The 13,301-nt window shown below is 36.2% G+C and overlaps 1 protein-coding gene across 1 annotated transcript; it reads left to right on the top strand.

Annotated features, from left to right (window-relative positions):
- Nucleotides 1-902: 902 nt before the first annotated feature.
- On the top strand, nt 903-12,357 carry LOC108680899 (mitochondrial import receptor subunit TOM40 homolog 1). The gene is made up of 7 exons (XM_018169826.2): nt 903-1,195; nt 5,349-5,463; nt 8,064-8,208; nt 8,985-9,119; nt 9,711-9,813; nt 10,264-10,443; nt 10,902-12,357. The coding sequence occupies exons 1-7, from the start codon at nt 1,027-1,029 to the stop codon at nt 11,039-11,041; spliced, it is 987 nt and encodes a 328-aa protein (XP_018025315.1). The 5' UTR covers nt 903-1,026; the 3' UTR covers nt 11,042-12,357.
- The last annotated feature ends 944 nt before the right edge of the window (nt 12,358-13,301 follow it).

Genomic DNA, 13,301 nt, shown 5'->3' with positions numbered 1-13,301 from the left:
GACATAATTACTACGTAGTTGAATCATCACGTTTTGTCAGAAGGTATTTTATTTAGTGCTAAAAGTAGTAGTCCGGTAGCTGCAAAACATCACAGAGCTGTAAATGAAATTTCAATGAAACTCTACATGTCTATTTACTATATAGTCTCAACTCAATTCATCTAATCTTTTTAGCACATTTGCTCATTTATGAAAGAAATTCACTAGTGCTCGCCCCGTCTGTCTGTCTGTCCGTCCGTGACTTCATGTTTTCGTCGACGAGAAAATGCGCTCGCTGTCACTCACGGCGGTGAGTACCGAGTTCCATTTTTTTTTAAGTGCGCCAATTCAAGTTCGTGTGTAGCTACATCACTCTCCACGACAATCTTTTAACTAAATTTACATTATACTTGCTCATTCTTCATACACTATAACTAGTATAGGGAGTTATTGCGTGTGGTAAAATTAATGACTTGTGTGCAGGGTAACAAGCCAAAAAATCTCTAAAAGAAAAGTTGTGTCAAAAATGCTTTAAACAATTTGTTTTATCCGCTACAGCTAAATCGTGCCCGTAATCTCGTCGATTTGGGCCAATAAATGTAGTAAAGCAATTCGCACAAACAAAACGGGTCACTGATCGGTAATAGTGAGGATATCTCTAGCTAGAGTAATTTTTGACAGTAATACCTCAGACACTACTTTGAAAGAGGTACTGATAGTATCAATGTGCATTTATATTGAAATATATCTGCTTGTTATTCCGCAAGTCTACCATTTAAAAGTGACAAAATTAACATCAACGTTTATGAAATATGAAAAATTCATTCCATCAACGCGAAAAATCACATATTGTCTCGTCGTCTATATGATTTAGGGTAAATATTTTTCAACATATACCCCAATCAATTATTTTAGAGTAACAAAACCACGCATTTGTTAGCCATCACCGACCGGCAAGTCCATGTGTCGATGGAACGGTTGGAGTTTGTCCCTCCCAGCTAGTCATCGTTTTCAACTGTAAATAGTTTGCTTTAAATTGTAAATACAATGGGAAATATTTCTGCTCATTCAGCTCCAAATCCTCCCATGGATGTGCCATTGTCTCCCCCTATTATACCCCCTAAAGATGAATCAAAAGGATCCTTGTCTAAAGGGTCAAATAATAATGGGATTCAGAATCCTGGCACTATGGAAGACTTGCACAAACAATGCACTGGTACGTTTGTTCTATGCAAATACCAAATATACTATAAATGTATTATCCATTAATTCACTTGTATGGCCATGTTGACCAATGTAAATAATTTTTTGATACAGTGACTGACAGACTGAGTGAGAGAATAACTTATTTGTTGAAAAAAGTCTAGCATAATTGATTTTTATATAAAATTATTGCTAATCCAATTACCTATGTTGCATTTTTAGGTGAATTTGAAATTTTGCTTCTCATATGTATGGTTTTCGAAGCATTTAGATTGATAATTTACTATCTGGTGATGCCATTTCTACTCCCTATTTCTAACAAAAGCTGAAAAACTCTGGTCAGTGGTCGAAATAAATCTTGCTTTATAATGAAAAGAGGTGGGCAGTAGGCTAGCATGCTACATTTTCAGTAGCGGTAGCGATGCTACATTTTTGCAATTATAGCAGTAGCGGTAGCGACCGTTGCATATTAAAGTACCTAGTGATACAAGGTTTTGCCGCTACAGCTCTACCGCTAGTCCGCTACAAACTTAAAATTTCATGGCTTGGTTGGCCCAGGTTGGGCATTTTTATTGGTTGGGCACATAGTGACAAACCAGAGATTTTTTAGAATCAGTTCATTTCTAATTTCCTCATTTACTCAAGACCTAAACCAATTTCTTATGTAATATAATGCTGGTATCCATGATACTTTACTGGTCTACTTATAGGACTCAAAAATGAACTTAAGGGAGAGTCTAAAAAACTCTCTGCTTTGCCACTATGGTTGGGCATATAGCTTAGAGTAGTTTAGCCACCTAAAGTTAAACTTTGACATTGGAATTGGGTGCACACTGACCTGTGTCAAGACCTTTAGATTGGTCGCTCATGCGGCATAAAAATCTTTTACTAGCATCAAAAATTACAAGTTCACTTCACATTTGGCAGTTAACAAAAAGTTCAATCAACAGCATTTCACAGCAATTCTGATTCCTAACAGACTAAAACATTCTGTTACGCATGTCATGATGTCATCATCTGAACAGAAATCAGAAACAATGTAATAAAAGTATAAAATATTTGGCCCCTCTCACTTTTGCCTTTACACCCTCTCTTCTCTTAACCCTCCACTCATCAAGACCCCTCTCCTGTCATCCTCCTCTACCTTACGTGTGACATGTTCTCCAAATATTTCTTCAAATTCTTCACACTCTCAAACTTAGATATTATTGTGCCCTCAGACAGACTTACAGTCATTGCCATCCACTCTTCTCTTGTTCTCTCACACCCCACTTTGTTAATCTCACCTCCTTTGTTCAGAATCACCATCTCACCTCCATTATAATAGACAGAATCACCTCCATCCACATCTGTCTATTATTATAGACAGATTGTCTCCATTATAGACTGATCCACATCCTATCAACACGTGCTCCAAAGTTTTCTCATCCCCATCTCACCCAGGGTGCAGAAAGTGGGTGAATGTCTCCATTATAGACTGATCATATGCTCCACATCCTATCAACATGTGTTCCAAAGTTTTCTCATCCCCATCTCGCCCAGGGTGCAGAAAGTGGGTGAATGTAGCAAGATCTTTGGCAACGCATCAGCAGAAAAATTTATGCCTTCAGAAGATCTTGCTGACACATTTGGATTTAAATTAGTGCATTCCAGATATTCACCTGTTGTCAGCCAACTATTTAGAAAATAGTTGAAAATCTGAAAAACTGCAAGCATCAGATACAGTAAATAAAGAGAACTATAATAATTTTAGTACTAAGCAGCAGCTGCTAGGATGTAGGGTTCACAATAGCTTTGTTGATATGAGCACAGCTCTTGGTGGTCTGGGTGACAGAATTGTGCAAGCCTCACTCTTCTTTGCTGATCTCTCAGTAGATGGCACCACTCATCTGACTGCCAGATACCTGCTGAGGTATACGTGTTGAGTTATAAGTGTTGCAGTGCGTGGAGAGTATGGGATATACTATCAAAGTTGTTAGCAGTTTTTTCTTATTAAATATTACTCAGCGACACATCTTGAAAATGGCTGGCAATGCTTTGGGCTAAATATCCATATATTGGTGATGCTGCTTGCACCCTCTGCACCCTGGCATCACACATAAAACATTTGTCTTCTCCCCTCTCATTCCACCTGTATCACACATACAGGTGGAACACCTGTCCGCTCACACATTCCACCTGTCTTATTCACACCAAGTGCCCCTGCCCTAACACAAAATGGAAGGTCCCCACCTCTACTACCATCAAACATACATTCATATTTTGGCATCGCTGTCATCTGAGACAATTTAAAAGTGTTCTTTCCCTCCATTCCTTGCCTCTACACCTTTAGCTCATAGTCTTTCACTCACTTATTTATTTCTCTTTTCCACTTTTTTTCATCCCACTCTATGCCAATGTTACCCCATACTATCACTACCCATTTATCCTTTGGCCCAGTAGGCCCTTGACGCACCCATGCTTCATGCATACCATACTTACATTTCAATGTATGACATCTACATGCTTATTTGCTCACCATTATGTTCCACATATGCATCTTTTGTGCCCAACATTCATGGTCCATTTGCTCCAGTCTCACTTTTTATTTTCACTTTATACCTCAAAACTGATACTATCATTCTTCTCTCCTTAACCCATTAATGCCGAGCGGTTCCATTTGGAACCAGCGGAAAAAAATGGATTCATAATAAAATTGTATGGTGAAATCAATATACTAGTGGATGCGTAGGTTTGATACACATCTTGTAAGTGATCTGGCAACGTTTAGTTCAGCTGCGCCGACTACTCCCTGCTCAGTTAACATTAAAAGATTGTAAGTACCGGGTGTCAGACAGAAGGGCTTGACATCATTGCAGAGAAAGGTAAGTAGTTCGTTCTAAGAATATATTATTTATAAGTTAGATGCAGAATTTTATCGATAAAGATAGTACTTTTAATGCTGTATATGGCATTACGTGATTTAATGTTTCTAAAGTCATTTAGATCATGAAATATTTTGCCTGGTTCCAAATGGAACCTCTCAGCAGTAGTGTAAGCATTCCGGTCATCTCATTTTCCCAGTAGATTATTTTGTGATATACATGTAGTTACGCATTGTATTTCAAAAACTTGTTTGTATTTAGAAATTATTTATTTAGATCTTAGATCTACAGTTTTTCTTTTATTTATTAGTGAACTATTATCTTTAGAGCTGTTAGGAGTATATATCCCGAAAGTTGATATATTTGGAATTAGGTACGTACGTAGAACACTATACGATTTTTCATCCGAGTCACTTTTTTCTAGTTGTATTTTTGGCAAATCATCACATGAAATAATTAAGATTTCGAGAGAANGCCAACATTATACATCAATTAAGTCCAAATATCAGGACAAAATTTGTTGCTCAAGATGTGTATAAGAGACAGATGAACAACCTTGCTTGATTTATTATCGGAAAAAGTGTTGTTTGAAGAAACGTTATGTTAATGCCGAGCGGTTCCATATGGAACCAAGCTATAATTTTTCACATACAACGAAAAATAAAAATATGAACATACTTTTTGCTTATTTCCATCACAAATGATAATATTCTCACAAGGAACCGAAAAAAAAATCAGAAAATAATTCTCGTCATTAATGGGTTAAAGGTACTCCATCCCATGTCCCCTCTCATGGCCTCCACTGCAGTCCACCTGGGGGCTCCTAATGCCAATCTTATGTACTCTGTTTTCTACCATTTATAGTTTACCTAGCTCACCATCACCTTATGCTATCACATCCAATTTATTCATAATTCTGGCAAGTAGGAACTGCCACACTCTTCCTCACTTCCCTCAATACTTCATGCTTACTTGCTCTCACTTTTGCTGCACTTCCAAGTATACCGCACCCAACCATTGATTTGCCAGTCTTAAATTTGCATCCTTTGTTTTCTCACATCCCTTCTGATCCACACACACCCCCAGGTACCTAGGTATTCTTATTTGTTCTTGATGAGTACTTTTAAAAAACTGTAAGTGGCTTTAAAAGTATATACTTGCTTAGGTCCTCATAAATATTTGATTGTCTTCAATTTCAAATTGCACTGCAAAGATCTGTTAATATAGAATTCTTTGTAAAATATGTAGATGCTGAGCAATTCAGCAGCTGGACTGCTGGCTAATGAACCTTGTTTGTTACAGATGTCTTCCCCATGGTGTTTGAAGGAGGCAAATTCCTCCTCAATAAAGCACTCAGTAATCACTTCCAAGTGTCACACACAGTTAACTTCTCAACAGTGCAGCCTCCAGGCTACAGGTACTTCATTAGCAAGTATAAGAATTAAGTCACTTGATTGCTTAAATTGCCTGTTTATCAAGGATGTAAAAGCCAAAATGGCCAAAATTCACCATTTCTTATGCCATAAAATGTTTCAGAGGGCAGCAAACAATTAGCAACTAAACAATTGGCAAGCTAAAATTCACACTGAAGATATTATAATACATAAATTTTTTAATGAAAATGAATAAAAATGAGGTAATATGAGCATACAAATCTATGTATTTACAATTTCAATGAGTTATGAACTGTAGGTAGCATTTAAACAAAGCTTTTGTTAGTTTTGTTTAAAAATTTATATGGGCTTCTAAAATTTCCTGGTTAGAAAAACTGGTTGTGGAGGCTGAAAATTTGAAATCACTATTGGACACGGGTATGTTGCACTGTTTGGCACAAACGCACACTGGTGAAGGAGGGGGATGCGCAAGCAGGTTTTTTTTAACCTCCTTCCTCTAAAAAAAACCTTCTTCTAAAACTCCTTCCTTTATGCTCTGCCAGCCTAGTATAAAAATTTGGTGATGTCATGCCAACAAACGCAGATGCTTACAACTATATTGATAAACTTGGGGTGATCACATAGGAACAGGGAGTGTTATCTTGATAATTGAAAAAGGAACTGATAAAAAAATTATTCACCCATGTATGAAGATTTACATTTGGGAGGTATTTAGAGAGAACAAAATGTCAGCCATAGTCTCCGAAGCCAGACCAAAGAAAGGAAATGAACAATAAACAGCATTCCTATTGTCACATTCGTGAACCTCAGAATATTGCTCAGACATGAATGTATTTACCAATTGCAGTTCAGTAACCCATTTAGTGAAAAGATACTGCATAAAAATTCAAGTTCTGAGTGCATGGCATGGAAAGTAGAGCAAATATTAAAGTTTTAAAGCTGCAGTGTATTAACATTTGAATCCCATCTAATTTGAGTGAAAAAAAAATGAAAAAGCTGGTGCAAATTTAAGCCAGCAAATTGATATTTGCTGGCTTAAGCACCAACTTTCTTAGGTTTTGTACTTTTTGTTTCAAATTAATTGGGATCCAAATGTCAATAAATTGCCACTTGTGTATTTGCTCTTACTTTCCTTGCCAAACATTCCAAACTTGAATTTTTACTCAGCATCTTTTCACTAAATGGGTTTCCGTCGCTATTGGTACATACTCAAATTAAAAAATTTTTGTCTAAGCCATATTCTGAGGTTGTTCCTGAACATGATAATAGGAATGTTGTTCATTGTTCTTTTCTATGGTTTGGCTTTGGAGACAATGGCTGAAAGTACTAATTTTTTAAAATTAGTGTTTTTTTTCGAGTCTAAACATGCACTCCCTGTTTCTATGCAATTGTCCCTAATTCATCAGTATAGTTGTGTGCATTTGTGTATGTTGGTATAACATCACTCAATTTTTGTACTAGGCTGGCAGAGCATAAAGGAAAATGTTTTAGAACTGTAAACCCTTTTGCGCATCCCCCCCCATTCAGTAGTATGCATTCATGCTGAGCAGCACAACTTCCCAGTGTTTGATAGTGATTTTAGAGTTTCAACCTTCACGACTGGTTATTTTGACCTGCAAATTTTAAAGTCCTTGTACGTTTTAAAAAAAAGCCTAGTTTAAATGCTGCTTACAGTTCATATTCCCACAAAATTGTATATAAATAGGTTTGTCTGCTCATGTTTACTTCCTTCTTTTTTGTTTTAATTTGACAATTTACGTTATAATATTTTCAATGTGTATTTTAGTTTGCTAATTATTAGTACTTGTGTTTTAGGTTTTTGAAATGACTATGGAGTTGGAATCCAAAATCTTTTTTTGTATAAGATTTTTTTTGGCCTTTTTCTTTGTTATTTAATTCTCGATTAGCAAATATTTGTTTGCAACTGTCTGTTCTACCCAATATCCTTCACCACCAGAACATAGCTGCTTATGCATTCATGGGAAAATATTTAGGCATGCTATTCCACCTTAAATTATAGCAATCATTCCTTAAATATTAATCTATTCCAGTATAATAATTAAAATGTCTTGTTTATCAATTTGTAATTGATATAATGAAAATTTGAACAAATATCTGCAATACTATGAAATGAGTTTCTTGAAGGTTCTTATGTTCTTTGTCTTCTGAGAACTCTCAATCAATTGCAAAGATCCAGTAATGGTCAAATGTAACCTGTAAAAGCTTATAATAACTTTAATTACTTCTTCCATTGGCAAAGGTTCATTTTGCAAAATGAATGTGGTACTTGCACCATATTATGCAACAGCTTATTCATTTCTTAAAGTTCTCTGGTTCTAGATTGGCTAGAACTTTTTTGTGACAAAATGGTAAATGGCATACCTTACATTGTGTGATTGTATCTTATGTAATGGCCAGTTATAAATGGTTTAGGTTGGAATCCTGTTTGTAACCATTTTTCTTCCTTCACTGAAGCTCAATCCTTCACATTATCATGATTTTTTCATTTTTAAAAATATTTATTGCAATAAAGTTTTTAATTGGGAAAGCATTTTTGCAGTTTGACCGCAGTTCTCAGAATTATGTTGTATGCTAGAAGGAAATAATCCATTTTCATTTCCAGATTTGGTGCAACTTACCTGGGTGATCAGGTCTCCCCTACTGAAGTTTACCCTATATTGGTGGGGGATATTGACCCATCTGGAAACCTCAACGCCAACATTATACATCAATTAAGTCCAAATATCAGGACAAAATTTGTTGCTCAGGTCAGTTCATTTATATTATTTTTAAGGGTCCAGGAGGATTAGTTCTACATGTAATTTTTACATGATGGTTATGGGAATCCTATATGCTTTAATAATGTATATGAAGAAGCTGAAATATGTACATTAAAGTAAAAGTATAAATGGCAATTGCTGGTTAATAAAATTTGCAATTATATCTATTGATTTGTTTTCGAATTAAACGTTTTTTTACTATGATTCACGGTTGAGAATGTGCAAATCATTGGCTAAGGTCAATTTCGTTGCCTGAAGCGCTCTCTGTAACTTGCTAAATTCTTTGACATTTAGTGGAATAAATGAACATTTTTAATGTTGTTTATGGCATTCATGATACTCCATTATTGCACTCCTAGGAACGTGGACAATTTCTGAAGGTTGACAAAAACTGTCCATTGGTGGCCTGTGAGCCATGAGTTCAGGCTTATACCATTTCCCACTAACCTATTCTAATTTGAATATTTCCTGCTTTCAAGTTATATGAAAAACTCGCCGTTATGATTACAAATTTTGTGTCTGTTCTCCACTAAGCATGAAAATATTCGAATGTCCTTTTCATTTGATTCTATTTTTGATTTTACTTACCGTACTAGTGTTAAATTCAATTCTCTATTTTACCCACCGTTATTAATTAATTTTGGTGGTATACCTATAGGTATTTCAACTATATTTTAACTATTTTCATCTTTACATGATTGCCATCATTCTACTTTCCTATCATAAATCTTTAAGTAGGTCATTGATTGCTTCTGAAATTGCAGATTGATGGAGGGAAGTGGCAGGCCACTCAGCTCACAACTGACTATAAAGGAAGGACAAGCACTTCGTCCCTCACTCTCGGCAACATAGATGTCCTCAACGGCACTGGTCTGGCCGTTGCCCATTACTTACAGCAGGTATAAACAAGCCAGGCTTCTGTCATGCACAAATATTTCAGTTCTTTTCGAAGCAATTTCAAATGATTCTAATATGCTTTTTCAAAGTATTAAGGATTAATTGGATTAATTTTATTTTGTGGTGCTCGAAAAATTGTGTTCAGACGACCCATTTATGCATAAGTAACTGTCTGCTAAGGTTTAAACTATGTTAACTGAATAACAGTGAATAACGGTTGATCACCTCTTGTTACTAGATTTAAATACTTGGATGACCTTGATATTAAAATTTAGCTTCTGAAAAGTGAGTGCATGGTTCATTCAGCAATCGTAAACTCAGTATTCAGTCACACAAATCGACCAAACACAATTTGCACATCAATCTGAAATCAATAGCAGTAGTAGTTTCCTTCATAACACCTATTAAATTTTTCTAACTATTATTTTAAGTGAAAGGAAAAGATATGAGAACTCTTCTTACCTTAACTCTTGATTAAATCTGCTCTATTGTTAAATACTATCACTGCTCTATTAGATATGTTACTGCTCCACTACTTACTTGAGACATCACTGTCTTTGTTTTACGTTTATAATAGCATTTACATTTCTCAGGTTACGGCGAAAGTTGCTCTAGGGTCAGAGCTTGCATATCAATATGGACCACAAATTCCAGGCGGGCAGATCGCCTTGCACTCTATCGCAGCCCGGTATTCAGGTACAACTATAACGTCAAAATGAACTCCTGAAATTTGTCCGTGATTGGCCGTATTACTTCTTAACCTTTGTCATCCTATATAATTTTACAACGATACCTAGTGTAGTTACTGTTGTATGCTTGTGCCTCATCAGCCGAACGAAGGATACTTCTTGTTATCTTTTATCTCATTCTCTTTTGTCTTCATTTTTTTATTCAAAACTTGTAGTTATCATCTACAGTTGTTTGTTTTTCTTCAGTAAAGGTATGAGTTGGCTGTGTAATTTGTGTACTTCACAGCTGTTTCATATTTTTTCCTGTGAATTTTCACATCTCAGACGAAAGATTTTATCTGTACAATTACCGGCACTATTTCTAGTCAAAGTATAAAATAACTGAAATTCGCCATTTTATGCAAATGCTTTGCATATATTTCCCATTTTGCAACGTATTTATAAACTACTATTACAGGGAGCAACTTCACAGCCACGGGCACGCTAGGTGGCGCCGGTCTGCATTTGTGTTACCATCAAAAATGCAGCGAAAACTTGCAAATTGCCACTGAGCTCGAGACGAGCCTCAGGATGCAAGAGTCTGTCGCCACTTCGGGCTTCCAAGTGGAAATCCCTAAAGCCAATTGCACTTTCAGGGGTGAGTAACGCTTCGCTGTGTAAGTATTTCTAAATTTACTTCTTTCATTGTACTTGGATTTTTGCGTGCAGAAGTGTGTATCATGAATGGAAATTTGGTAACGTTATCTTCCTATCGATTTATGAGTTGTCCATCAATTTCCTAACTCAAAATAAAATATCTGTTTGTGGTTTATTTTAGTACTAGAATTGAATTATAATGTGTTATTTGGCAGGTCTCTCTTCCAAGACCAAGGTTATCACTTTCTAGTGGGACTCCTTTAAGGTGGACTTTATGTCATGTAGAATTCATTCATTCGGATTTCTGTTTTCTTCTACTCTGATACGAATAGGATGATGGAAATAAAGTTATCCTATTAGTGGTACGTGAGGTTTTTGTGCCTTACGATAGAGGTCCAGCATCTTATTTAACTCTGATTTTTATCATTTTTCTCTAATCACTTCTATTCCACATGTCAGGTAAAATCGACAGCAACGGTACGGTAGGGGCCGTCATGGAGAAGAAACTGACCCCTCTGCCGTTCTGTCTTACTCTCTCCGCGATGCACAACCACCCCAAAAACAAATTCAAGCTCGGAGTTGGCTTTTCCATCGGCTAGAATAAATAGGCTTTCAAAATGCCTCGGTTATTATTCCTCTGTTTTAGCTCACATTGTTGTAGTTATTGTACGTACTATTCGAGTCCAATGAGAAGGAAGACTTCTATGACGACTCCATTCTCTTATAGAGTTTGGAAACGCGAGGTTTGAACAGGTCACAGCTCGCTAATGCAGAGGGTGCAGTCACGTGTTCAAGGAAGCTGAGCCGAAAGTCATTTGTTTTGCGGTGGTTGTACACAATGTACGCGAAGGTCCTTGAACGTTGCTCGTTATTTTTGCAGTAGGTCTTGTGTTGATATTTTTCTATTCAACGGGGAACTGAAAAAATTTCACTAATTCCTGAAGGGATCGTATATGGACATGTTCCAACGATAAATTGGGGACAGTTCGTAATTTGAAAATGGTTGGAAGATTACATAGCTAATTTGCAAATTACGAAACTATATTTATTATCCACGTATTGGTGCTAGAAAACTTCGGTTCATCTATGTCATGTAGAAGTAATTCACTTACTTATCCTCATACTTCTCCAGCTATATTTTGTCAGTTTGTAAACGAAGCTCATTGTTTTAGTGGAAAATCTCACAATTCCCTCTGACGTTTCTTTAGCAGGAATATGAGGAACAACTTCATTTCATATTGCACCGCTTTTGCGTTTCAGCGCTTTTTAAGGTAATTCTTTCACTTCGATTTTTATATTGCGTCTTGTTTATATCAAATGGCTTACATTCCTCATCATGTAATGTACATAATACATTATTTATTCATATATTTTGAACAGTAAGCTTCAAAACGTCAATAACTCTGATAGTCTCACTTGTTCTGTGAAATTAAATTCAAATATAATGTCTTCCTGTCTTCAAAATGTACGAAAGTAAGTCGCTTGTTTTTAAAATGCCCTTCAATAATATTTATTCATTTCAATATGTCATTCTTCGTGGTCGAGTGAATTAAGCCTAATAGCATATGCCGAAAGCGAAATTTTCTTTACCTAGACTCTCGCGCGTTTAATTGCTCTCTGTCGGAGAATCATGCTCGTCTCGTCATGAGAATTTCCCCATTAGTCACTTGTAAAGAATGGACAAATTCTGGCTCAATTGCGCTTTTCAATTTTCTTGTGATTGGCTTGTCATCCTCTAAGGATAATTTAAAACATTTTCTATGGCTAGTTCGAAAGCATGTTCAATTATTTTTGACGTGAAACTCGATGAGTTTAATAAATACGTCATTTGAGTCGTGCGCAAGTAGTGTACGTGACTTGTTACACTTTCATTTTTGTTACAATTATTTCTGTGTACAAATCAGTGATTTTCGTACAACTGACTTTAATTTTTCCTTTTTCATTTTGCATTATATTCTGACTGGTAAATATCTCTGTAGCGGAGTGTTTTTGCATTGTATCTTCTTCATCGATGGCTGTTCTGTAGTAGCGGCTACGAAACTGTGCTGTACGTACCACAACTGGTTTGCGTGGTCATTCCAGTTGGTGGTTGAACGCTTCACTGTCGTGAATGATTTTAGTTAGTTAATTTGTGTTCAACAAAAATGTTGACTACTCAACACGAGATAGTCGGGAGACAATTTCAACCTGCTGCGCTCTTCGTCCACTTATTCGCGGTGAAGTGCGAAGTGACCCACGGTGACTGTTCAAGATCTTTAAGTGCTATTTTCTGACTACAATTCTAAGAATCACAGGTAAAAATAATTAATAGGTAATTAAAAAAACATAGAAATGTAAATTTAGGTACTATCAACGAACACAATGGCTGTGAGTAAAATACATCCAGTATTGGATGGAATTCGTATTTGCACAGCTTACTTGGTTTATGACGAGGGACAATAAATTCACTTTCTAATAATACTATGAAAATTTTATAACTCGCTATCATAAAATATTTAAAATAATGTCAAAAATTACGGACCAGGCAATAAGTCCAGCAGCTATCTCAATCAATCGTCAGATATGGAAAGATCGGGTTCCAAAGGCCGGATCCCTTGTGAATCAAGTCACGAAAAATTCATGAATCGTCAACAGGCCAGGGGCCTATTTCTTCAGTGCCGACACTTCTATTCTATTCTTAAATGACCAATCGTGCTCAGTCGCAACCAGCCATACACTCTAGTAGAACAAACCCCTAGGGAGACAAGACTGTTTCATTCTACCTAGATAATTCTTTTGATTATTTGTAACTGAATCGACACTTTTCCGAACTCGCCTACCCAGTGGTCAAAGTTCAGAATACCACGATTGGAGCAGAGA

The sequence above is a fragment of the Hyalella azteca genome, unplaced genomic scaffold (genome assembly GCF_000764305.2).
Source record: "Hyalella azteca isolate HAZT.00-mixed unplaced genomic scaffold, Hazt_2.0.2 contig7483, whole genome shotgun sequence".
In the NCBI taxonomy this organism is placed as follows: Eukaryota; Metazoa; Arthropoda; class Malacostraca; order Amphipoda; family Hyalellidae; genus Hyalella; species Hyalella azteca.
Note: the sequence above shows the minus strand (reverse complement) of the source record. Positions and strands in the feature narration are given on the sequence as shown.